Source organism: Callionymus lyra, chromosome 2, assembly GCF_982586985.1.
Source record: "Callionymus lyra chromosome 2, fCalLyr1.hap1.1, whole genome shotgun sequence".
Taxonomy (NCBI): Eukaryota; Metazoa; Chordata; class Actinopteri; order Syngnathiformes; family Callionymidae; genus Callionymus; species Callionymus lyra.
This window is the reverse complement of record NC_141819.1, coordinates 40,912,051-40,939,524: the sequence shown is the minus strand read 5'-3', so window position 1 is coordinate 40,939,524 and position 27,474 is coordinate 40,912,051. Positions and strand designations below refer to the sequence as shown.

General features: G+C 38.7%; 1 protein-coding gene across 2 annotated transcripts; it reads left to right on the top strand.

Moving 5' to 3' along the window:
* Positions 1–5,299: 5,299 nt before the first annotated feature.
* kita (KIT proto-oncogene, receptor tyrosine kinase a) lies at positions 5,300–27,131 on the top strand. Of its 2 annotated transcripts, none has more exons than XM_087785256.1 (21): positions 5,300–5,548; positions 8,667–8,921; positions 9,113–9,397; positions 9,460–9,599; positions 10,049–10,241; positions 10,945–11,131; positions 12,321–12,436; positions 12,513–12,627; positions 13,390–13,574; positions 17,128–17,234; positions 17,318–17,444; positions 17,882–17,986; positions 18,925–19,035; positions 19,619–19,760; positions 19,957–20,051; positions 20,125–20,252; positions 20,594–20,716; positions 22,030–22,141; positions 22,218–22,317; positions 22,439–22,544; positions 25,129–27,131. In XM_087785256.1, the coding sequence occupies exons 1-21, from the start codon at positions 5,491–5,493 to the stop codon at positions 25,291–25,293; spliced, it is 2,955 nt and encodes a 984-aa protein (XP_087641382.1). In that variant the 5' UTR covers positions 5,300–5,490; the 3' UTR covers positions 25,294–27,131. The 2 variants fall into 2 exon arrangements, with proteins under 2 accessions (XP_087641382.1, XP_087641383.1); XM_087785257.1 differs by having other exon boundaries at positions 5,301–5,548; positions 10,070–10,241.
* Positions 27,132–27,474: the final 343 nt, after the last annotated feature.

Genomic DNA, 27,474 nt, shown 5'->3' with positions numbered 1-27,474 from the left:
GAGAACGATTTGGTCTGATCGCTTGTTTTCGAGAAAAAAAGATGATTTCTTACCACTTGAATTTCGGCTGAGGTCATTGTAGCAATTCTAACAATTTAAACATGAGGAGCCCATTTAAGATGCAACTGTGAAACTGCATTTGCAATAAACCTCAGTAACATGAATTTCTTTTTTACAACTTAGTTGTAAATTGGTTATACAATTCTGTTAATATTAATTAGAAGCAGGAAATCAATTTGAAATGATGTTCATCAAACTGAATATGTTTGTCACATTTGCGGTGAAAAAGGCAAAACAAGGCTGTAGTCTGCAGCTCTAAACTACGAGTGCAAGTACAAAAACAAAAAGTCCACAATAATATTGAAGACAGTATAAATAAAATTAGATAAAAAGCTGACAATAATATTAAAAGTGTAACTAATCACTCTGATGATAAATAAAACATCAACGTAATTAACAAAAAAATATTTATGAACTAAAGCACATTTATGAACCATATTGTACATATTTTGTTCAGTGAAAAAGAAACAAAATTAAGCATTCTTCTCTCTGTTCTCTTTAAATCTATGAAATGTTGTGTATGTAAACTGATACAGACATGCAAGATAAATGAATAGTGTGTTAGCACTATGAGTAATTTAAAAAAGGACTTTATGGGGTGAGTTATTGATTATGACCATGAAGTCTGGTCCTAGTCCCAGTCGTAAATCTGACTTGAAAACAATGAAGGGTTGTTGTTGCTCCTTTTCTTTACCCTCTTGGTTATTTTGTGAAGCAGTAACTGTTAGCAGATTTCAACTAAACTTGGGCTGTGATCACAAAAACAAAGCAAAGATTTAGTAAGTAAGTAAGTAAATGTTATTTGTAAAGCCCCTTTCTAGACCAGGGTAACAAAGCGATTTAACAATCAAAAACAATACACAGTTAAAATATATACAAAAACATAAGTCGAACACAGGAGTCCCAAAAAATCAAGGAAAAGACTGCACAAATAAAAATGTCTTAAGATGTTTCTTGAAGGAGTCAGTAGATCCATCAAACACAGAAGGAGAGGAAGATCGTTCCAAAGCTTAGGAGCAACAGCCTGGAAGGATTTCTCTCCTCTGGTCCTGAACCGTGTGCGAGGAACCATAAGTAGATTCTGATCCACAGACCTCAGAGCCCGAGCTGGGGTGTAAGGCTGGATCAGATCACTGATGTAAGGAGGAGCCTGACCATGAATAGATCTGAAAGTAAGAACCAGAATTTTAAAGTTGATCCTGAAAGAAACTAAGCTGTACAGCCTCTGGGGCTCAGTTGGATCAAATGAGCAGAGCTGGATATTATTATTTTATAGTATAATATCCACATCTAAATAATAGATTTAGATGTGGATATTAGACTGAGATTATGAATAATAAAAAGTTAGCAAAGACAGCACAGATTACATGTAGGTATGTATATATTCCTACTTAAATACAGAAATATAGTTTTATGTTCTTTTTTAAATTCCATGTTTTATTCTCGTGGTTTCTAAATAAAGAAATTAGATGATAACTTCTCTTGTTTCTTTGTTGCCTTTCAATATGAAGGTCCCTAAAAATTAAACAATATGTTGTTTTCTCATTGTATCATTTTCTGTACATGTTAAAGTCGAAATGTCTGAATCTGTAGCTGGTAATATATATTTAAAAAAAAGAAAGAAAAAAAAAAGGTTTTATAATTTTATAACCAGGTGATTTCCATTCAAATTTTTTCTTTAGGGGTCGCTTTGATGCTGCCTATGCTATATTCTATGAGAGGCCATTTGAGACAAATTTCAGTTTTTCTCTCACACCTACTGTCAAACCATCTCACACTTACTATCAAACCCTTTAACACTTACTATCAAACTCTCTCACATCTGCTATCAAACTAACTCGCATCTACTTACAAACTCTTTATTAGCACTTAATAGTACTTGATTGTACGTGTATGAGTATTTGATAGTGAGTGTTAGATATCTTGTCTATAAATGCATGAGAACTTGATAGTGAGTGTGAGAGAACTTGATTACACAGGAAGCCATCTTGATTACAAAGGATGCCGCCCCTTTTTTAAGGAACTTCAAAATAAAGTTGTTAAATCATTACTTAATCTCCGGCAGTATAATTCAAACGTTTGGATTGTTATCATTTTGTTTTTGATATGATACTGTTATTTAAAGAAATCGCTGCATTAATAGGGCAATTAATACATTTTCAGCTGATGTACATCATATCCACCTGAAGTCCGTCTAAGCACCGGACTTTTTATAAAGCAGTGGAGCCTGAAGAGTGAATACAACACTTGAATACAACAAGATGAGCATGTAAGTTGTTTTATTATTATTAGCTCTTGTTGTGCAAATTATCGTTAATTTTCTCTCTTTTTAATATACTATTGCATTAATTTTATTGCTTTCGCTAGGAACCTTTTTGCATGTTTCCGATGGGACCATTACTTGTTTTAAACAGTGAAAAAAGTTTTACGGTCTGTAATAGTTTGTTCCTTCAGTTAATGTTACACAGTTGGATCTGAATTGGTTCGTGAAGAAGTAAGTGTCATACAGTAACACTGTGTGCTTGTTGAATGTTATCGTTTTTCAATATTTAGACGAGTGTTTGTTTACTTTGAAAAAAGGGAGTTGATTGAAGAAAAAATGAGTGATCCCTTAAAAGTTGTATTATTTCTCCTCCAAAGACGACCAGGACATGCGAGAGGAAGAGCTGCAAAATATTAATTATCCTGGGACCACAATGCTGTAACTCATTTGGTGCTGGATCATCTCAAGAGTCTCTCAGGAAACAATGAATAATTTCAAACACACACAAAGGCAGATGAAGCTGCATCTGTGGAGGAGAAATAATACAACTTTTAAAGGATCACTCATTTTTTTTCTTCTATCAACTCCCTTTTTTACAGTGTTCTCATACAAATCCTAATATCATCTACTGTCATGAGAAACTGAAGTATAAATATTTACAACAACATTACCATGTGTCACACCTAAGGAGAAATCATCAATCTGAAAAAAAGAAAAAAGGATGAAGTAAGTTTTCTATATTGAAGACGTTTTAAAACTGTATTTTCAATCTGAGATTAGTAAAATAGCTTTTTTAGATTCATGATAAATGATGAGACTGCGAGGGATGAGAGGCAGAGACGTCCTTAAAGATAAGAAATAAAAACTTCAGAGCGGACACGTCAGAGACAGGCAGGGATGTTGGACGAAGAATGATACATTTCGAAAGGTCTTCGACTCAATGCACCGGAGAGAACACTCGTCTAAATATAAAACCAAGATAACATTCAACAAGCACACAGTGGTACTGTATGACACTTACCTCTTCACAAACCAATTCAGATCCAACTGTGTAACATTAACTGGAGGAACAAACTTTTACAGACCGTAAAACTTTTTTGAATGTTGAAATGTTGAAACAAGTAACGTTCCCACCGGAAACATGCAAAAAGGTTCCTAGTGAAAGGAATAATATTGATGCAATAGAAAGAGACGATTAAAAAGAGAAAATATAAAGATAATGTGCACAACGAGAGCTAATAATAATAAAATAACTTACATGCTCATCTTCTAAGTGTTGAATTCACCTTTCAGGCTCCACTGCTTTATAAAAATTACACTATTAATGCAGTGATATCTTTAAATAACATGATAATATAAAAAATGACATGATAACAATCCAAACATTTTTATTAAACTGCTGGAGATTAAGTAATGATTTAACAACTTTATTTTGAAGTTCCTTAAAAGGGGCGGCTTCCTTTGAAATCAAGATGGCTTCCTGTGTAATCAAGTTCTCTCACACTTACTATCAAGTTCTCATGCACTTAGAGAAAAGATATCTAACACTCACTATCAAATACTCATACACGTACAATCAAGTTCTCAAACATGTTCTATTAAGAGCTAAAAAAGAGTTTGTTAGTAGATGTGAGCAAGTAAGATAGTAGATGTGAGAAAGTTTGATAGTAGATGTGAGAGATTTTGATAGTAAGCTTGAGAGAGTTTGATAGTAAGTGTGAGAGGGTTTGATAGTAAGTGTGAGAGGGTTTGATAGTAAGTGTGAGAGGGTTTGATAGTAAGTGTGATATGGTTTGATAGTAAGTGTGAGAGGGTTTGATAGGAGGTGTGAGAGAAAAACTGAATTTTATCTCCAACACCCACTCTTGGTTTTTGTACTTTTACTATTTCACTCTTTACATTATTGTTGATTTATTTATCATTGCTTTATTTATTATTGCACTAATTTTATTCAAAATAATTGTTAAATTTTCATTATTTTTTTGTGTCACATTTTTTTGATTTTTGTTTGAATGCATAGTATTATAATGTATTATTTAAATATGTGTACTGTATTTCTTTTCTGTGTCAAACTAAATGTTCCCAATTTGGAAAAAATCAAGGCATATCTTACTCTTACTCTTATAGGGGGGGGGGGGGGGGGGGGTCTCATGTGGAGCACATCTTTCTGTGAACTCACTAATGTAAAAGTATCTGAAGATGTAGCTCAATATTTTTTTTTTTTTTTTATGATTTAGCATCTATAATTAAAGTACTGCCCATGCCCAATATAATTGGAAATAATAACATTACATAAAATGTACTTCTAATTTAATATATAAAGGTGCTACATCCATGTACTCAGTAAAAATGACTAAAACATTTTTTTTTCCAATGAGTTTATAATCATGCATGATTTAATCAAAACCTCAAAACAACTAAAATACTTATTGTATTTTATTAACATTTGGAGAAGTGATAAAAGGGACAGCTCATAAAGGCCTATTTTTTTGTACCCATGAGCCAGAGGTTCTACTTTTGTGCCATTGAAGCGCCCCCGAGTGGACTTCATCAGCACTTGCTGCAAGGTGTATGCACCACCCACGCCCTGATAATGAAATAAAATCAATTTCTGATGGATCAAATCCACATTTGTGTATCGTCGGAGTGTTTTTTTTGTGAGTGGGTGATTTGTCTGCAAATTTGTTGTCAAACACAGTTGAGTGACTTTGGCAGACACCTCCCCTCTGTGTGTGTGTGTGTGTGTGTGTGTGCGCGCGCGTGTCTGTGTAAGAGGCTGCGCTGCCTGCGTTTGACGTGGTGTCGAGGCTGGAGTCGAACACACACACACACACACACACACACACACCCACACACACACACACATTGGCTTGGGCTGCATCTTCGCTCTCTCTCTCTCTCCCTCTCTCTCTCTCTCCCTCTCTCTCTCTCTCTCTCCCTCTCTCTCCTCCTCCTCTCTCTTCCAAACATGTTTACTGGCGGCCGATCGCTGCTGCTGCCACTGGAAACTCTCCCGAGCATCTGTGCCTTTAAAAGCTAGTCGCTGTGTCTCCGCCAGAGTCCACAGACGAAACTCCAGTTCACTACTGACAGCGACACGCGAGAACCTCCAGCGCCCGCCCGGCCCCTCGGCTCACCTTCACAGCGGGACCCATGGAATAGTCACAATGGAATATCGCTGGAATCTACTGGTGTCTGTTTGTCTCCTGCTGACCTTCCACCCGGGTAAGTCGGGCTGCGACTGCAACTTGTTGCCGAGCACTTTGGAAGCTTCGACTGCAGTCACTGCGTAATTACGCACCAGTTGAGTGTGTTTCCCAATGAGTTTTTTTTTATTATTCCTCTTGGAAGTTTACTCAGAACCGTGTGATGAGAAAAGACTGAGGAAAGTGGATACTTGGAGTGATGGTGTGGGAACCAGAGACGCTCTTTCATAATTGATCATTTATTCTGGAAACAGTGGCGCTGGGATCAGATGTAATCAAACACTTGTGGCACCATTTTCAAGCTCATCAAGTCCAATAAAAGATATTTTACAATCAATAAAAAGTTTCTAAAGTTAAGAATTAAGACGTTTTTTTTGGCTAATGTTATGGCAGTTTAATAATTTAAGAGGCAAATCTGCATGAGAAAATATTTAAACTCACTTCAAATTTCAAAATGTACTTGTGCTGGAACACTGAATCCCCAGACCCCCTAATTCTGTCATAGCAGTTTATCATGAATTCTCTGCTACAAAGCTGTTTGATTATGTTATTGTTTTGTCATGACTGCTCAACCTTATTATGCTGCAGTCGATTAGGGTCACGGCTCACATGTGTTAGAAACCTGTTCTTCCATTTGTTTTATATTGTTCATTAAAGTTTCTTTAGCTACATTTTCTTGCGTTTCACGCCAGACAACTTGTTGTTTTATCTCATGGGTAGATTCTTAAAGGCATATTGGGATGATTATGAATTGGCTTCATCTTCGTAATGCAGCTGCAGAGCTCTGTGATAAACACATTATCAAGTCTTACTGACACAGACGAGAGAACCCGTCTTTTATTATCGTGGCTAAATATCAAGAATTCCTTTTGGGCCCTAATGAAAAACCCAGGGGAGTTACCCATCATTCCTGGAGATTTGGGTGGGATCAGCCGGGCTTCATCGCAGTCCTAGACCCTTCCTTCCCTCCCCACTCGGAAACCTGGGCGTCTATGTTGTGGCAGGAGGTAGTTTTACAGTCTGATACTTCCGTCAGTGAGCTCAGGCTTACCTGTCAGGTGACGCAACATGGCACCACATGAAGTTTGCCTTGAGCGCTATGTTTGGCACCCGAGCCAGCTGCATATTGCCTCATCATGCTTACAATTGAAAGACAGATTTATTTCATTTTGTTTTAGACTGAGTTTTGTTTAACGGAATAATTTAATAAATATATTTTAAGCACACACAACTCTATCCCCTCAACTTCAAAGTGTGAAAAGATAATACCTTTTCATGAATATTTTGTTTATTTAACTGTCTACATAAAACAGTTTATAAAAAACATCATCACACCATAAATGGTTAATGAATTCAAAAAGCAATCTCCTCTGTTGGAAAATTTCAAAACTGTTTTCATGTAAACAGTAAGAAGGTTCATCTCTTGTTTCCCTTTTTTTATTTCTTCACAATAATAAAGCAAAAGCCCACAGTTTATTTGTTTAACCAATAAGGATCAAGGAACCTGTTTTTATCACGCATGGGATCCTCTCAACTGACACTGATTGACAATTAATGTGTCGAATAACAAACACATTTTAATATCTCTTTTGAAGTCCGTCCCGGCTCTTGTGAGAAAAATGGGCGCGATGCAATCAAAAGTGTCAGCTGCGTTTGGATGATGAATGGAGCAAGACTTTTATGGGTAACTCTTTTTGCTCGATCATGTGGCCACCATGAGGAATACTATGCTTTAATTCTTCAAGGAACTGAAGGGTTAAATCCTACAAAGGTCCTCGGTTCAAGCCCTACACATCTCTCTGTGACTGATCATAATGTGTAACCCACTGTATTTCAGGTGAGAGTGACGCATAGATATTGAGACGTATTCAGGTTCTGACAAAAGTCGCATTTGTGACTTTAAACTTTGCTCCATGAACACTGACTGTCCTCGGGCGAGAGATTTGCGTCTTCTAAAGAAGTCAGAGGGCGTATTCTGGAAGACATTTGCATATAACAGTTGAAATAGTGTTATGCACTATGGCTCGTGCGTATGTTTGGCGTGGCCCGCTGCCACGTCTGTCAATAGACCTGTTGCTGTTCCATGTTATCGTTTCTCATCCTCGCCATCATTTTCTTCAGTTATGTTGTTTTTTTTTTCTTGCAAGATAACAGCAAACATTTACTCTTCACACCTGCTTTCAGTTGGTGCAACAGATTAAAACTCTAGATAACCAACCCCTAATGTCTCCATAACTTTTGACACGGCTCACAAGGCTGTTGTTTTTTAACACAAAGGCACCACTAAGGTGACTCTGCCAGACTACAACACACACAGAGACTCAGAAGGGAGAAAAAACTTTACAAAACAAACCACTTACAACCTAATTAACACCTATATTGGTATTGTGTTACACACTATTATTGCCCTACATTTATTCTATCTGTTAAATGTGATACATTTGAAGCATTTGGAAAATAGTTGTATTGTGTAAACTAGTAATGTGTTGATGAGGCTTCATGAAACAGTCGATGAGGTTTCATGATACAGGATCTTCAATTCAAAAAGGCCACTAGATGACACTCTCTGTTTGGATATAATGCCAGGTTTTGTTCAAGGGTAGATCAGAGCCAAATATTGTAAAAGAGTGACATCTATTGGCCTTGAAATTGCAGACACTGTATTGTGATACCGCATCAGCTGCTTCATGAAGCCTCACCAACACATCAAACAGTAGCAGAAGAGAGCTAATGCTGTGGCTGCATTTACATGAAAAAAATAAAAAAACATCTGAAATTCCATTCATCTGTATTTGAGGTATTTTGCCACCATTTAAACATAAGTGGTAATTAGGTATTACATACAATTTGACTTAATGAAATAGTCCTATGGTTTGAAGTTTACTGGTGGGAAAATCCTGTTGTTTATATATGGCTAAAGGATTGCACTCTTAATCCTAATTGCTACAATGTTTCAGCAGTTGTAAATGTTGACGCCCCCTGGGACCAAAGGTGGGGGGTGTGGTTATCTACTCCAAATCTCATTACAGTGTAACTTAAACCACCTCATTACTTTCCATTGAGGCATTCATGAATGTACCTGAGGTAGAAGTTTGGAGAGAAATTTGTTTTATAAACCTCCCCCTCTTTTATGACAGGATATGGCAAGCCCACTATCACCCCATCTGGGCCTGACTTGGTCGTCCCGCTCAATGGACCGTTCACCTTGGTCTGTCAGGGCGAGAAGGAAATGCAGTGGCAGCGAGAGGACGGCCTGAGAGTCCGTGGCGAGAAGAAGGTGGACGGGATGTCCACGCTGCATGTCACCAAAGCTAAACCGATTCACATGGGTCGATACAGCTGCCTGGAGGGGGATTCAGGGGAGACCCAATCTATCTACGTCTTTGTGAAAGGTAGTTTGATTCCCAGATTTTTAAATGAAAGTTTGCATTTATTAATATATGTTTTTAACACTGTCACTTACTGAACTTCCTTGTTTGTAAACTGGAAATATTCCTAGTGTAAAAGGTTTTGTCAAGCTGAGCGACGCCTCCCTGCCGCACACAAACAACCTTTGATGTGCAATTGCATTGTTTTTTGGCAGATCCTGAAAATCCCTTCAGAAAATCGATGGTTTTCAACGTCCTCACTCGTGAGGGAGATGATGCTTCCATCTCCTGCCTAGCAACAGATCCGAGTTTGGCTGACCTGCACCTGGAAACCTGCTCTAGTGGCGCTCTGGCCTCCGGTTTGCAGTATTCTGCCAGCCTGGAGCAAGGCATCACTATCTACAATACACACAAGGCTTACGAGGGCTGCTATGTGTGCACAGGAACGCTCGGGAAGCAGAGAGTCAGATCACACAACTACATTCTCACAGTCAAACCAGGTAATGTGTTCACAGATCTTTTATCAAGAGACATGCTGAGATCATCCCTGTTCTGCTTGCAGTGCCTGTAGCTCCTCCTTTAATCGACATGCAGGCTCCCAAAAGAGTGATTTTGAGGGTTAATGAGAATCTCTCTCTCACCTGTAACACCACGAACGTCAATGGAGACATAAGGCTCATGTGGGTCACTCCGCCTGGCTCGGTGAGACAATTCTGCTTGTCCTTTGAACTGTTCTATGTGGATATTGTGCATGAATATGCTCAAATGAAAAAGCGAAGCCTATGAATAAACAGGTGGTTCTCTGCTTTAAAGATAGAAAGGACAATTTAAGTAACAACTATTAACTTAAAATCAGCTCAATTTTTGATCTCAGAAAACAGACTGACCTAAAACGTGAAAGAAAATATTAAAAACAATCTGATAAAAAAAACAAAATAACCACTTTTCCTTTGCATGAAGGACATTGTAAACATCTAGGAGACGATCAAATGTCTGATGAAAATGTTAACCCAGCATGATAACAGTTCCCCCGCCATGTAAGATGGCTGTCTGCACATGACATTTGTGTGTCCATTTCTGTACATCTGTGTGCATTGCAAGCATAGACACGCAGACAGGGTTAATCTCTAGAGATCTCTGGGCGTTGACAGGGTGCCGTCTGGTATCCACAGCAACCAGCGAAGGTTGATGGTGCATCTCGTATCCTGGCCGAGGATTTCAATCATGCACGCAGCGCCACGTTGCAAATCTCTGCAGTCAAGTCGCAAGATGCTGGGAGATACACATGTGAAGCAGAGAACGAAAGGGGGGTCAGCAAACAGTCGGTGTGGCTGGACGTTTATGGTGAGTATGTGATGAGATTTGTTACGTTCCGAGTCGAACTCTTGAAAATAAATATAGATGCTAATTGATTCAAAACATCAACAAGTGGTAAAGCCACTAATGAATGAAATATTACCCTCTAAGAAGTACAAATGTACCATTTGATGCTTGGTTGGTCCACAAAACACGGTTATACAGATTGAACTTTTAACAGGTAAAATGATGGTGACACAGCGTGAGGTTGACTCGCCAAAGATGGAAGCAATACATGATTTCCATGAAAACCAGAAATAAAAGAAGTAGCCAGATTATACAAAAAAAAAGCCAAATCGTAACTCTGGCAATGTGTAGATTAAGGATTTTTTTCTGCTAGTTGATATGATATAAAAGATAAGATTGAGTAGTTTGAATACAAAAATCCAAAAAGTTTTTCTTTTGCTGGCGGCACTAGAAAATATAAATGTAGTACAAGCATATCTCTGTTTTAGATGGTTAAGGAGTAAAGATCATAAAGTCAAATGTTATTATTTATAAAGCTTTAAAATGAAACTGAAAGAAAACCAGTTGAGACCCCTGTTTCAAACACCCCTGAACCAAAAATATATTCAAACAAATACCTCATATTCCAGCAACTCACAAGGATCAAGCTGAACTCTGATTATTTCTGTTGTTTTAGGTGTTTTAAGTGACAATATTTATGTTGAAGTTTTGTGTTTTCTTGTAGAAAAGGGATTCATCCATTCAGCTCCTGCAATAAACAAAACCATCCAAGTACGTTCAGGAGAGAGTTTGGTGCTCAGCATCGAAATGGAGGCTTACCCAAAACTGGAGCTATTCTCCTGGCGCTTCATGGGACGTGAGCTGAAGAACACGAGTGACCACGTCATCACGACACACACTCACCCATACAGGTATAACACAAATGCACGAAGAGCAGAGCTTCATGCCACGCTGGTGGAAATGTTCATTATCTTCTGTCAGAGGAATGTAACAGTTCCTTCAGAGATGGTTTCAGATCAGTGGACATTGTGACACAACAGCTGCACCGCTTGCAGAAAACTCGAAGAGCCTCTGGCTTTTTTAGTATCGTGAAACCATAAATCCCGGAACATATATCAATTTCACAGTCAGTAAAACTGTGAAATGTCTTCAAAACACATGGTTCTGACTCTAATTGTAAAAATAAAGTGTTTTGGCACGTTCCTTACATTCAGCTGCCAAATATGATTAGAGCCAGAGAAGAATGTGACCTTAAAGGTTCAAGTGCTGTGTTTTCATAAATTTACATGGTCAACATCAACACTTTGAGGGCCCTAACTATTTCCAAAGAGGGTCTCATTTGATGACCTTTGGACAAAGAATCAATTCAATAAGGGAAAATAGCTTTGCTGGATTTGTGGTATTTAATGGGACATTGAGAAAGTCTCTTAACTTTGTGGAATTTTCCAGCAAGTCACGCCCAAAAAAAACGAAAGTGCGGATAAAAGGTACTTAAGTTAAATTAAATGGGAAGTGGACCTGGGGCATGAGTGTCATCTTGTATTGCTACATCATGACGCAACATCAGTTAAAAGGCTGGTTTAACTGAAAAGCAACATCTGAGATGAGATCAGACTCATTTCAATCTGTCAACAGGTCTTCACAAGCTTTTATCAAACATGTATTTTCAATAATTTGGTTTCATAGAAGGCGTTCACTTCATACATTTTCGATCACAGCCACCGTTTTCCTGACTGAGTGGACAGTTTTCACAACCTGACTCAGCATATTGGAACCAGTATTGCCTTTAATCTACTGGAACTGAGTGAAACTGAGATGAAAACACACTTGTTACTACAAGTGTACCAAAACAGGTCACGGCTGAAACAAACTCGAACACTGGCTGAGTTGTCTTTGAAAACCCACGGGTCACTTTTGTACTGTTTATTTTTGTAGCTCATTGAAATAACTGCTGTAGGGTCATCAACTTCACACATTTAAAACATGTTTTCAATTTTCTTTTCTTAAATAAGATATGCATTTTGACATTTTTTGGAAGTAAAAAAGGTCTATATGCAGCTTTAAACATTGGGATTAAAATTGATCAATTGCTGTGTTCAGGTACATCAGTGAGCTGAAGCTGGTGCGACTCAAAGTATCAGAGGGTGGAGTTTACACATTTCAGGCATCAAACGGTGATGCAAAATTTAACCACTCCTTCACCATCTTTGTCATGAGTAAGTTTAAGAAGGACACATCTTTATCAAAAGAGACTTTCATTTTGATTTGTATCTTTCTTCAAATGATGTATAGGTAAACCGGCAATTGTGTCCCATGAGGGTCCGTTGGATGGACAGGTGCGCTGTGTGGCTGAGGGGTTTCCTGCCCCCCAAATTACGTGGTTCTACTGTGAGCAGCCATATGTCCGGTAAGACAGCTAATGAAATACTTTGAAAAATTCTGGATGGATGGATGGATGGATGGATAGATGAATGGATCTATGGACCAATGTATAACACTTTATTGATCATTGGGAAAATTCATTGTTGCTTTACTTCATGCATTCAATTAAATCTCTGCGCTTGTCAAGTTGACAGTTGTCAATCAAATTGCTCCGTTAGAGCTCATCTTGGCAACATAGCCTGATAACATTGTTAAGGTCCTTTAAAGTAAGAACACATCCTGACCTAATATATCAGAAGAAAGCGACTCTTTTCGGCGGAACAAATCATGAGTTCTTTGGGATCTAACTGACTGCTAGCTGACTAAAGACTGTTATGATGATGACGGTGGAATGTTGTATTTGACCGCCGTCGGTGGAGCTCTGATGCAGCAGAGCGTACAGCGTGTCAATAGGCGTTTGGTAGTCACAGCCTATAAATCATTTGTGATTATCCGAACGTGATCCATTCAAAATGACACAACAATCCACTTAACACTCATCAGGTCAAGGCACGTAAACAAAGGTGTTGAGACCGACCTGAGTGGACCTTTGACCCCGCTTATATGGAGGCAGGTCATATTGAATAACTTCTTCTAGTCATCGACTTCATCTGCACCTTGCTGTGGTTCACTGGAAAAGAATGTGTGTCTTTCAGCAAGTGCGACTTACCTGCCCCCTGCTATAGAAAAGCTTTGTGATCTAGCCACAGGTATTTATCCCACAATGACCATAATATTCCTTCCCCAGGTGCTCCCAACAGGTAAACGCCACCCAGGAGGAGAACAACATCATCACTGTCACGCTATTCAGCCCGAAGTTTGGCAAAACAGAGGTGGAGAGTCGAGTAAACATCAGCAAAGGCCGATTTAACACTCTGGAGTGTGTGGCAACAGTGGAGGGGGAGCAGGCCTACACACTCTTCTCCATCAGTGGTAAGATCTTTCTCTTGCACACACACAAGCACACACACACATGGAAGCATGTCATAAGACAGCAGCCCCTTTGTCACGCGTATATATATCACATCACAAACATTCTTTTCCCATTTATGGTAAAAAGGTTTCAGGTTTCTTATTTGCCATTTGTGCCTAAGTAGCAGACAAATGTTTAATTTCTTGCAAGGGGCTCTCAGGATCAACAGTTCAAGTAGTTTTAAGTAAAGTTATTTAATAAGTATGAAACGGTAAGATTAAATCACTTAACAGCTTTGAAAGATCAACCCTTGTAAGAAAGAATAATGTCTACAATATAGATCACTATATGCACGACACAGTAAGTATAACATCTAAATACATAAATAGTATAATGCACATATCTATGAATATTGCACATATATACCAATATTGCAGAAGCAGTTGAAATGAAGTCCAGTGGGTTGTTTTTTCATTCAGTCCGACCAACTAAAAGCTGGCAACTAATATGAAAACCCAAATTTCTTGACTTTCTCACATGTTTCAAATGTTGAAGTCTTTCTCTCCAAGATGCAGTAAGTCCCTCATCATGACCATGTTTTGAAATCATTACTTTATAAAGTTCTCCCTCGTCTGAAATCTCAGCGAATGAGAGTTTATGAGAGTGAAGACCATTATGACGCATTTATGGTCCTCACTCCTCCTCCAGCCAGCTGTAATCACAACCTCCTTTGTTTATACAAGGAGTCCCTTGGAGCTGGAGACTTCCAGGATTGATGACGTGCAGTGACAAACCTTAATGCTTGATCTATCACAGCATTATCGGTTATTGTAAACAACAGTTTAAAAAACATTTTTAGTTGGCGGGGCTTAAGTACATTTTCTGATGTTTCATTGAAAAGAGAGTTTTGTACTAACAGACACATACTGATGATTAAAATAGAGGTCTATTTAAGATACACTAAAATCAACACATTAGTTGCTTTTTAAGAAAGCACGCTCTACTCTCGACTCTGAGAGCTTCGCAATGTTGGTCTCCATTGGGCCCCATCACGGAATTGGAGCAAAATCAAACCTGGTGATTTGCACCTGCGTTAGCTCGGCTCCACGTACATCTATCTATTTATATCTGGATTCTGTATTAGATTCCCTGGACTGTTATGATTAACGTTTGTTTCTAACCAGTGTTAGCAGATGATCACGTTAAACCTCTTTAACTAGATGATTGACTCGAATAAACCACCCTTTCAAATTTACCAATTCCCAAGTTGGATTTTCTTAAACCTTGTGGTCCGCTGTAACCTTCACCAGAAAAATAATCGTTAACTCTAAATATTTACCAGACACAATTCGCGTGTGGATTAACAGTAACATGTGGCTCTCCCCTGCTAATCTGTTAGGTAAACAATAGTGTGATTCTCCTGCTATGATTAGGTGACACAGTCCAGTTGGGATAGAGTTTTTGTCTACTGTTGACTTAAAACTCTGCAAATCTGCAGAGCCGTAACCGCTCGCCCATCTGCCGTGAGATCTCAAAGTCACAACCAGGAAAGCTTCAGGTCAGGTTTGTGAAGCACTCTGGGGGCTACAGCAGGTATGTAGGCGGGCTTTATGGCAGGACGGGCCTTTGCGAGCTCATGCCCATTGTCTTGTCTCCAAGCAGACCAGGCGGAGGCGCCGAGTGCCTGGCACAGTGGGAGTCCTCATGATTAGATGGTGTTGTGGGTCTGTGGGAGGCTCGTAGGTGTCAGTGAGCAGCGGCCAGTATACACAGCTATTTAGATACGATTGACAGGTTTAACTGGGATTAGTTCCTGCAGACTCTGCATTCTACGATTTGAAGTGGAGAGAAAGCTTCTTATCGCTAAAGAGCTTATTACACCCCACTGTACTCCGAACAAAACAATACAACTACACCGCCGGTCCCACAACAACAGAACATTGATTGAAGATGATCACTCATCTGTGCATTCTTTACAACGGAGTGTGCCATTAAAGTCACCAGGAAACACTCGTTCACCAGAGAAGGCACATTAACTATGTACTTTTCTAACAATGAACAGATGATGGTCTGTTGTTTATACACACTGTGACGTTTATTTGAACAAAAATAGATGGAAAATGATTAGGTAAAATTCCTGTTTTCTTGGATTCTTGTATTTCTTGGAAAAGGAAGCTCAATGACCTTAAAAGCAGCAACCAAGCCAAACCCTGACTTCAGTTTTATAGTTGTTTTGGATCATAGCTGAAGGCAGATCCTACTTTGTTGCCTGTTTTCTGAAAGACGTGCAAACACAATCACAACATTTCTTGGGCCAGTTCAGAACATGAAGCAGGAGCCAAGATTTATATTTCCATTTTACAGATGGAAACGGAGGCGCACTATTCACTATGTCTGGTGTGCGTGATAAAACACTTGAACTCCAACTGTCACAAATGTTTTAGTGAGGATTGATGACTGGCTAATGTCTAGAAAGCTTTTCTGAATCCTGCTCAATTTCAATTTCCCTTCAACCTGGAGTCAAACACAACAAGGTACATAAGGCAGCTGAAGTTAACGGATAACTAAAGCACCATTAAATTGCATTGTGGTTGTGCTAACCTTGGTGCTCTGCAAACCAGGATTTACAATGGCTGAATTAAAATGGCTTTTTCAACAAAAAAAACAAAACAAAAAAAACCACATGATTTTCTAATCTCCCTCTCAGAGTATACTCTATTACTGATAGAGCAACGTATCACCAATAATAATAAAAAAAATATTCATATATATATATTTCTAGTTTTTCTTTTTTTTCAACCAAATATAGAGTGTAGTGCAATTCTGCTGCATCAGAAAAGCTCCACTGGAGCCACTCTTGTTTTTGTTTTTAACAAATCACGGTAGTTTAACAGTTGGAAAATTGCAGAGATTAACGACAAGTGGTATCTTTCTTTCACACACTAGTCGTTTTGTGGTTTAAACAGATACTTTGGTGAACAAAAAATGTAGTAACTCATCTGGAAATTGAAATATTTTTCCTTGTTATATAAGACTTATTTAATTTAAGCAGCTGGATACATTTAATATTACCCTTAGGTCATGTTTGCTCGCTCTACTTGGCTATTATTAAAAATAAAACATTCTCATTGATTTAGGGTTTCATACTGTCTGTTACGTTTTATTGTCCTTGTTAAACCGCAGTGTTCCTCCGATGACAAAACGCTTGTACATCCTTCTTGTAGATGCTTTGACATCACTTCCTGGATAAATCAGTTGCACACGTACAGCTGCTCAGGGCTCATCAAAACAAAAACATTCTTTTGGGATGAACACAAATAATTTATGAAACACAGCTGTAGGCAACTGTCAATAAACTGAGAGTTGATTAATGATGGTGTCTGGATGGAAATGGCAAGGGTTCGGAGCGACAAAATGTTGTAAATACCATCATATTTTAAAGTAAAAAATGCTATATTTCTAACCGTTAAAATATCTCATACTGACATTTTCAATTATTTATTTTTTTACCCAGGCCAAGATTATGTCCACATTTTTTCTCTAGTATACCAACAGTCAATTCTTTTGTTACAGAGAAAATTGTTCCACACGACTTGTTCACCCCGTTGCTCATCGGCTCCGTCTCGGCGACGTGCGTCCTCTGTCTCGTCCTTTTCATACTCTTCTACAAGTACCTGCAGGTATGAACGTCGGGCGCTGAACGACACGCCCTTTGACATGGCATTTCAGTCCCAATAACCAAAAAGTGCAACCTGTTTTACAGAAGCCAAAGTACCAGATTCAGTGGAAAGTCATCGAGGGTATCCACGGAAACAACTATGTGTACATTGACCCCACACAGCTACCATATGATCACCAGTGGGAGTTTCCCAGAAACAACTTGCGATTTGGTGAGTTAGCTCAAGATCATTTTGAATCCAAAGACATCATGTCCTATTGTAGTCATAGCAGAGGAGTGTGTAGCGTAATAAAGCCTTGTGGCAAAACAAGTCTTTTAAATGGAGCCTGACAATACGTTTGGAATGACATCATGGCTCCTCTGCTGATCCACAGACTCTGTTATTATTGTGTAGTGACAGAGCTTTTCCAAAACCCTGGTCATGGTCGACTAATCAGTTTATACTCTACTGTAATGGCCCTCCCTCACTGCAAACATACAGTAGTCCGGGTGCCGTTGTAAACCTCCTTAAACAGGATCCGGACTGTCCTGGTGTCTACACACACCCGTGGGCAAGAGCTGGTGTTTGTCCTCGCACTGGCATGAGGCCAGTTGGACTAAAGGAAACAGGGTGGGGAATAACGGCTTTGTGTGTCTGCTTGTCTGCAGGGAAGACGCTGGGATCTGGTGCGTTCGGGAAAGTGGTAGAAGCCACGGCGTACGGACTGTCCAAAGCCGACTCAGTCATGACCGTGGCAGTAAAAATGCTCAAATGTAAGTCAGGAGGTGCAAAAGGTGTCATTTCGTTTGTCATTTGTTATGTGCATATTTTCCCTGACGCTGTTATTTCGAAATGTAACACTTGACACTTGGCACTAGCATTACAAGGAAATACTTTTCTTTCTTTCTTCACTTCGGTGTTAAAGGAAGGACTACAAGTAAGGTGCTTTTCTGATCATTGTTAAAGTTATAGATAAAGTCAAGCCTATGCTCTCACCACCTGTACTACTGTTACTGTCTATCACATCTCCTGCTGGTCCAGAACTTTTAATTGGTTCTAACAGACGATATGAATATAGTGGTGGATGTTAAGTAAAGTAGCAACACTGTCATGTAATTACATTTTAATTACAGATAAAACTGTATTACTTTCATTTGAACATCTTTTAGGAATATGCAACCAATTGTTTACATTGAACTATGCTATTACTAGAGCAGAATCGCTACTAATATATTATGGTATTTGTAATTACATTGTAATTAAAAGAGTGTTCCCACCTTCCTCAAAGTCTTCTATAAAAACTTCTAAATCCATTCTAATGGCCCAATCATGTGTCTGTGATGCGTTACAAACGGGGCCGTGGTAGACAGTGTTACCAAATAATGCAATTATGTGATTATCAAGAACATCTGTCCTATTTGAAGTGCTGTTTCTGCACATAAGTGAGTACATGTGCACTGAAGTGTCACACAAGTGTCAGAGCTGCAGGAACTAAGGACACCTTCTTGACTTACCAAACCACTTGTGTGAAGCTCATATAATACCCAATTGAAGAGTCTGTGAATAATTAGAAGACTTTTCGGCAATACTTTCTTTTTCTTCCTTTTAGAAAACGTATTATATATTGTACATACCTGGCTGACCTTCTCACTGCATGACATATCAAAATATTTGTCCTGTAAACACGTCTTTCTCACTCTTAATCCCACAGCAACTGCTCACTGCACGGAAAAGGAGGCGCTGATGTCCGAGCTAAAAGTCCTCAGTTATTTGGGAAACCACATGAATATCGTCAACCTCCTGGGAGCCTGCACAGTCGGAGGTAAGAAATAAAAGCTTTGTAAGCTTAGATTGTTTTCAGGGGTTTACCTCATAAGCTTATAGACGAACAAAAAAAAGTAATCATTAATGTAGAGGGAAGTCGACAATTAATGTGGACCTTCCTTGGTACCTTCCGCGTCATTTTTCGGAATGTGTCGCAATCGGCAGAAAAGTTAAGCTTTCAACCTTTTAAGTTTATGCCAGCATTTGAAAGAAACAATGAGATATTCCATACTGAATTACATTGCCTTTGCATTTTTATTTAAAATATTATATATATTTAATTATTATGTTATGTTTTCAAATTTTCCAATTTCTTCCTTCAATCATTCAAGTTTTCCCCAGTAATCGTACAAACATGAACAAAAACTGATATTGTGCTCAAAATGAACCTATTCAACTTTTTAAAAGATATACTGTAAATTAACTATTAACGCCTTATTTACTGTTCGTACCAATAGTTAGATGTTGTATAAGTAGAATATACTACAAAGAGCGAATTGGTACTGTTGACTAATAAGCCTCTGGTGGCTGCTGTCACATTTTCAGGAGATCTTAATCATGATGTTTGTGTGGGTCTGCAGGACCGACTCTAGTGATTACAGAGTTCTGCTGCTTTGGAGATCTTCTCAACTTCCTTCGGCGGAAGCGGGAGTCTTTCATCTCCTCTAAACTTGAGGACGAGTGCTATTACCACAACGTCATGCTTCAGAGAGAAGCAGCCCGGTCAGCGCATATTTCATTCCTTCTTAAAAACATAAATACGTGCAGTGTTGTAACACGTCTCATATAACTTTGCTTTTAAGCAATTAGGTCGTAAAACTTATTGAGATGATCTATTACATTCTGTCATTATGTGGTAAAGCTGCAGCTCCAGGATATAACACACTCGTACTGAGACTGCTCCATTTCCTCCTCACAGCGACAGCTTGCAGGACTACATGGCTATGAGGCCTTCTGCTGCTGGCATCCGTCCATTCACATCTTCCGCTGAGACAAGACGCTCGCTACACAAAGGCAAGCCAGCCATTCATCTCTCCTCAAAATACCTCCTGAAACCTGTTAAATAAAGAAGTACTTTGGATTTCAGGTGGCTCTCACGCCGAAGAAGACACCGAAAACGAGTTCATAGAAGACGGTCTTTCTCTGGACACCGAAGATCTACTCAGCTTTTCCTACCAAGTGGCCAAAGGCATGGAGTTCTTGGCATCAAAAAATGTGAGATTCCAAATCGATAGTTTTTTCAAAAGATGATTTCTTCACGACTGCTCGCTCTCAACAACACATGTCATGTTTCCACTGGTAGTGAGAGGATAAGAAATGCATGTCGGAGCAAGCTTGTTAAAAATGGATCACTTGTGGAGTTCAGGATACAGTGGCTGGTGCGCTCACATATCAGTGTCAGAGGTTGCGTGTTACAGGCACAAATGTTGAAATTCGGCACCGATCCTGTTTGGAAAAAAAGCTCCTCATTTACAGCTGAAGTTTCTTATTGACTGCTCATGCATATAACATGCTTCCTCAGGTATTCAATATAGATGATGTGATTTCCTCCACAGTGCATACACAGAGATCTCGCCGCCAGGAACATCCTTCTAACTCAGGGACGAGTGGCAAAGATATGCGACTTTGGTCTGGCGCGGGACATCACCACCGATTCCAACTATGTTGTCAAGGGCAACGTAAGTGTGCAAATATAATGCAAACTTGGGTTCATTTCTAACAACGTGGCAAAGGAACAACATGTCCATCTAAAGCTGTTGCCTCAAGGATTGGATTTTATATCCAACTGTAAGCAGGACCAGCCATGTGTCTTAAATCCAACCACCCGCATGATTCATTAGGGTTCCTTGATAGTTTTTATGGGTGTAAGAACCACCATGAATGTATGCAGATGTTTATGATGTACACACTTTCGTAAATACTCTAAATATGTGCCAGTCATCGACAAAGAAAAAACAGAAGCAAAAAATATCAAACGGGAAATTGGTATTCTGGAAATAAACCAACTTTAGATTAACACTTGTGACTAAGACCATGTATCAAAATAACAAGTGAAAAATCCAACTTTAATCACACCTGATACTAACAGGTATTTTATTACCTGGGAATAACCTGTCAGTAGCAAATCAACACGGTGCAGCTCTAAGGGCGTGGCTAAAGAAAGTCTGATGAAAGGAGGCTTGCTTGTTTAGACTGTTAAGAACATCTATCAAAAGTTGAAGGTTCCCAGCCTCTGCAGAAACATCATCATGGTGTTTGTCTTCACATAATTACACCTCTGTTATGTGTCGACTGCAAAAGCACTTGGCTGTCAAACTAAGCCTGCTATGTAAAAATTTAATCAGGAAATAATACTTGGTAGTTCAGTGGTTTGTTACTGCAAGATTGCACGACATTGAATCATCAAATCTAACACACTTTGGTAGGAATGTGTAGTAAAATATTTCACATCTCTCCACTGATGTGAACGTCAGAATATTGCTGTTGAAATTGGACCAAAAACAAGCAAACGTTCCTGGATTTTCCCCGAGCACATTGCTGTTCAGTTAAGGTGGGGTATGACTGCAGGGTAAAAGTTGTCTTATAAATTACAAGATAGAGTTTCAGATTCGTCTCCTTCAGGATCACGCTAAAGAAGCGAGACAAATATTGACATTTTCTTCAAGCTGACAATATTAAAACCACAAGCTTCAAGTTGAAGAGGAATCTTATGCTCACCGGGAATACACTATGATTGTTAATCTGACTTGTATTGGTAAAAGTGAAATGGTTAATTTCTCAGATTCGTCTTGTCTTCACTCTGGCCTCACTCATGTTTGATTGGTTCCTGAACATTCACACTGCAGCAGCATTGAGAAAACACAGTTTTAAGCCTGAGGCTGGAAATACAATCATATCGATAATTATCAGTTGTCATCCCGCTGGGGAACAAAGCTCTGTGAGCATAGAAACACTTTGCTATGAGTGAAGATTTCCCTGTGATCTCTTGCAGGCCCGACTGCCAGTGAAGTGGATGTCTCCAGAGAGCATTTTTGAGTGTGTCTATACATTTGAGAGCGATGTATGGTCCTACGGCATTCTTCTGTGGGAGGTCTTCTCACTTGGTACGTTTCATTAGATACATAAATGATTGCTTGGGTTTATTTGTGTCTTGATATTCAACCTCTTTGTTGTTTTTAGGAAACAGTCCCTACCCGGGGATGCCTGTAGACGCCAGGTTCTACAAACTCATCAAGGAAGGATACCGGCTTGAAGCTCCAGATTTTGCACCAAGCGAAATGTGAGTCCGCGAAGAAGAGAAAATCCTGTTAAAATTATTAGAAATTTGTGCGAAGTGAATCTCTACAATCCCACCTGTTTGTTATCAGTGTTAGTAAACAGACACATGTTCTTTCTCACAGGTATCAGATTATGATGTCCTGCTGGGAAGCGGACCCTTACCAGAGACCCCCGTTCCGAAAGATTGTGGAAAGAATTGAACACCAACTGTCAGAAGCCACTAAGCATGTAGGTTGAAGACCTTTCATCAGCTTGGGCAACAAAGCTTTGGGGTCCCCATGGGTGTTGCAAATGGAGCCTTGATGTGCAAAGAGTTTGGTTTCACAATCGCAAGACTGCCAATAAGATTGGGATATTTATCAGCGTCAATCCTACCAGCTTTGCTGCCATTATAAATGCTCTTTACATAATGTCAACAGTAAAGGTTTCAGCACCAGACACGACCTCAAGTTAACATATTTTGACGAGACCTTTGAAGTTCAATTTATTCATATTTCATTGGCAGTGTTGAGAGTTTATAGGTAGGTAGGTAGAACTTTATTGATCCCTCAGGGGGTCTCCTGACTATACTGGAGATATTGACATTACTCCCTCTCTAATACATCAGAAATGTTGAGAGCTAAAGGCAACATGTGGCATGTGATTTAGTCTTAAATAGCCAGTGATATAATTTTTATCATATCTACTTTTCATGACCTACCTAAATACTACAAGTGCCGAAATGCATTGAAACAATTGGAGGATTTACAAAAATTCTATCAGCCAAATATTGGAGAGTCTGACACACAGGTTCTGATCATTCCCTCTTTTGAGAGAGCGGGACTTTCAATGGAACCTATTTACTCCCACAACTTGAAAAGTAATTGTAGAGGAAACATTATTGAATGTATAAGGTAAAAAGGGTCATAAACTGTGATGGGTTTACTTCAGGTGTTTTATACCAAGCAAGTTGTTTTTGTTACAATACTTGAGTTTGAATAACGTAGGTCATTTTGTTTTTCATCCTATCTTCATTTAGAAAAAAAAGGAACCACCCTCCACGATAATGTCAGCCAATATCAATGCACTTCTTTAACATAAGTTTTGATTAAAGCAAATGATTTACAATGAGGAGGCGCTATTTTGTGCAACATACCGAAATGCAACAATATGGAAGCAATGAAACACAAGTAGTTTCGGGGGAAAGAGTTTGGGATTCTCATGCCACCCAGTAAAAAACACTGAAGTTGTAATTTTCCAACCCAAGTGTCACATACAGAGAGGGAATACTTCCTGATTAGGTAAAGGGTTATATGGCTCTCAGATCTGTTATTTTGGCCCATTTAATTGAGACCCCCATTATATTTACCTGCTTTGAATCCGATCTGAGACAGGCTGAATTTGTTTTGTTTGCAGAAAAGCTATTTGCTAAACAAGTCTCACACCAGATTGGAGCACCACCACTTGGTTGGAGGTGAACCTTGTATGGCAGTTAAACAATTATTTTCTAAAATTGTATCCATTTTTTGGGGGAAACTACTTCACTAATAGTATTTAGGGATAAAAAAAACAATTGTATCCTTTCTGGCATTTCTTACTTGATGTGATTTTGGACAGTTTTAGATTCGCTTTTTGATAAAGACGTTGCTCGTTTTTGGAGTGCTTTTTTAACAACTTACCTCTTGCATGTCTTTATGGAAGTCAGACATCTGTCGGCTATAAACTGTTCTCGGGTCACTTAGACACAAGGAAATCCTTCAGGGTAGTCATTTATTAGCTTCACTGATTCCATCTGCCTTCCAAACTCTGGCACCATATGTAGCAAAGCAGGCTTAGTGACTCCAACCTGGTCTAGGAGGAGTCACTGGTCCTGGGTATTACACTCCATGTGCATGTTGAGCACGCTCACTTTGGCACGCAGGGTTGACTTCATATGGATCAGTGTTCACGGCCTCACGAGATTGGTTAATCCCTCTCATCCTTTTTGCTGCAAATTTGAAGTCTTAGTTTCACTCAACATCTTTCGGTTTGTATTTGAAACGAAAGCACTTTTAAGTCTTAAAATCAAATCACGGATGAGCTATTTAAAATCATAAATAATTATAGAAAAAGTGACACTCAATAAGGTGGTCTTGGTTTTGGATCTCAAGCATTCTTAATTCGGAATCTCTGCCCAGGTCAACATTTTTTTTTTTTTATGTATGTGTTTTCTGTTAGTTTCTTTAAAAAATAATACCAATTTCCTGAAACTTCACAAAACCAAATCCAGAAAAAAACAAGTATAGGTCAAAAGCACTAATATAACTTTTGTTTTTTTGTTGCTGTTTTTAATTTCAGGTTTATCTGTCAGTTTTTATTTCTAATTGACAGACAGACACAACGGTAAAAACACTTTTTGCCATCAAAAAGTAAAATAGACAATACAATTAGAGTTTCAGAGTGTTCATTAGATCGTAAAAGACTTCATGGGCAAACTAAATGTTTTTTTTTATGGTTTAACAGCAAGGAAAACAACTAATAGCTTTCATATTTCTTTGTTCTTTTATTTTCTTTGGCCATTGGTTGGATGAAATAGTTTTTGGAAACACAACAGAAACCAGATTTCTAATAAAATATTTGGATTGCCTTGTTTAACACCATTTTCTTGAGGCCTTAAAGAGGTATGACAGTTCTGATACTCATTAGCTTGGCAAGGTCAGTTTGACTGTGATGGATTATAGGTCAAAATACAGCATAAGAGGCGACCTCCATAACGCAAGAGCAAATAAAAATAAGATATTTGTCTATTTATCTTTTCCACCTTTAATCACCACCATGTTTATTTTATTTCCAGATTTATCTGAACTTCAGCTCCAAACTTCCGGTGATATCCAGAGGACGGGAAGAGCAGAGTTTTGAGCTTGTCAACTCCATTGACAACAACACGTCCACTCAGCCGTTACTCATACAGCATGAAGTTTTCCTGGAAGGAGACTCTTCCCAAGCCGAAAGGGTGTAAGGACCTACTCAGCCTACAAGGCAGTGTCATGAAGTGCCTCTAATGCTTCTGCTGATAACCACCCTGGTGGTCACCATCACCCTGAAACTGTCCCAGAGGCATTCACAGACACGTAACCACTGCCATTTTTCACGCGGAAGAACAAAAAGGAAGTTGTTTTTTTTGCTGTTTGAATGACTATATTGACACTCAGTCAGGGGAGTCTGACACTGTGTACGAACAGCAAAGAGCTGCCACGGGACCAGAGTGGAATGAACTTTTATTGCTTTGGTTAATCCTCCTTTAAACTTCCAATTTATTTATCATTTTGAAATGGACATTCCAAAGAAGTTTTGTGTTTTCGAAACTTTCTTTCGTGCTTTTACGACAGTGATTATTGCATTGTTTTTATGGGGGGGTGGTTGATTCAGCAACCAAGGCTCTTTAACTTCAAATTGTTCCCTACAGCAAGACATGTAGCTTTATTTTAAACTTTTCATCGCCAGTATTACGACCATCAGCTCCTCAAAATGTTTATATGAAGGAAAAACAAAAAAGGGGCCAATTTTAAATTGAAAAACAACATAGTTTGCTAAAAAAAAAAGAAAAAACTGCCCAGAAGTGCTGCATGTTTGGTCCTGAAACATGGTAATGGACAAATGTTTTGATTTCTTCTGAATTATGCTTTATGCAAGGTACATTAGCGTGAAGTGCATTTGACTGTAAACTTTTTTAAATTTACAAACCAATTGTTCTCTAGATCTGTGTTCAAACCGGTTTGCTGATTTTCTTTTCGCCAGCTGGAATGAGGGCGAGTTTTCCTGTAAATATCTGCGTATGTTTCTACGGTTTCCCTCCAAACTACATACAGTGTATGACATTTGTTTACAAGCATCAGAGAGGTACTGCCATTTAAGGGGTTTATTTAATGTTTTCTTCTTTCTTGAACTCAGAAGCATTTATTGTGTTATTTCCAGCTGGCAGTGGTTGTGGAATTATTTGAATACTGATCAAGTCATGGTTAAGCTAACATAAACTGCCATTATGCAGACTAAAGTAATTCCATGGTCACTCATCCGAAATCATCAGGTCATCGAGACTGCGTGTTCAGAGGGTCGACGCTAACTGAGTCAGTGAGTTGGTCATCTCATTGTTCCTTGCCAGTAGCTGCTTTTCCCACCAGTCCCTAATATTCAGATGTTTCCTCCAACAAAAAGAGCGAGACAAAAGCTTTCATCAGCGTGTTGTCTGCAGGAGTCCGGGCCATTTCAGTTCACATGTTCCAACGACGGATTTAGTTAATGGAGCACAAGAAGTGTCTTGAATGTGTGTGTGTGTTGGATGTATGTTAGTGTGTGTGCGAGAGAGAGAGTGTGTGCAGTAAAAAAAATTATAAATATCTTAAAAGGTGCCACGTCTGAATATTTAAGAGCTTTAGGCTACTAGCACTCAACGGCCTGACTGTTGTGTCTTTTTGTAAATATAAAAATTGTAACAATGCTTTTTATAGATATTTATCTTACCAAATGAAGATGTGGTACGTTCATTTAAAAACATAGTATGCTGTATTTTTCTGTGTGTGTGGATTTGCAGATTTAGTGGAACTCGATTCATGGATTCACGGTTGCTTTATTAAGAGAAGGCTGCTTTGGCTCATTCATTGGTCCACATTTCCAATAAATATATGTTTCGTCCGAAACAGAGATGTCTTTGAAATATAGAAATATTATTTCAATTTGTATCTTTAAAAAAATGCTCTATATTTATTTATCCCAAGGCCCCTAGTGTTACAATTGAAAAACTTGAGTTGATGTTGCCTGTGTGACTGTAAATAAAACAGTTGTTTCCACATTCAACAATGAGTTCTTATTTCCTCAGATGACAAACACTCAGCGTGACTTTCCAACAGACGTTTTGAAACTGTTTAAAAAGCTTTTCCTTCCAGAATAAAAAGACACCTGGACCTTAAGGAAGAGTAACACAGACGAGCTCTGCGTCACTTTTCCCACGTTTCCTGTGTTTTTGGATCGGCCTGATAAGAGATAGGAAGGAAATATATTCTTTCAACATCACTGAGGAAACATGTTTGTGTAACCTTGGTTTGGAAGACGTTTTGGTGTCTAAACTTTAGACTACTACTTTAGACTACTAAAAATATATATGTACAGGTACAAAAAAAAAAAAAAAAAGTATTAGCAAAAC

Bases quoted from the DNA above. Each gene is read 5' to 3' on its own strand.
- kita (XM_087785256.1), top strand. From the start codon at position 5,491: ATGGAATATCGCTGGAATCTACTGGTGTCTGTTTGTCTCCTGCTGACC. The intron at 10,242-10,944 runs GTGAGTATGTGA...GTTTTCTTGTAG, and splicing joins GGTGTGGCTGGACGTTTATG to AAAAGGGATTCATCCATTCA. The intron at 12,628-13,389 runs GTAAGACAGCTA...TTCCTTCCCCAG, and splicing joins TGTGAGCAGCCATATGTCCG to GTGCTCCCAACAGGTAAACG.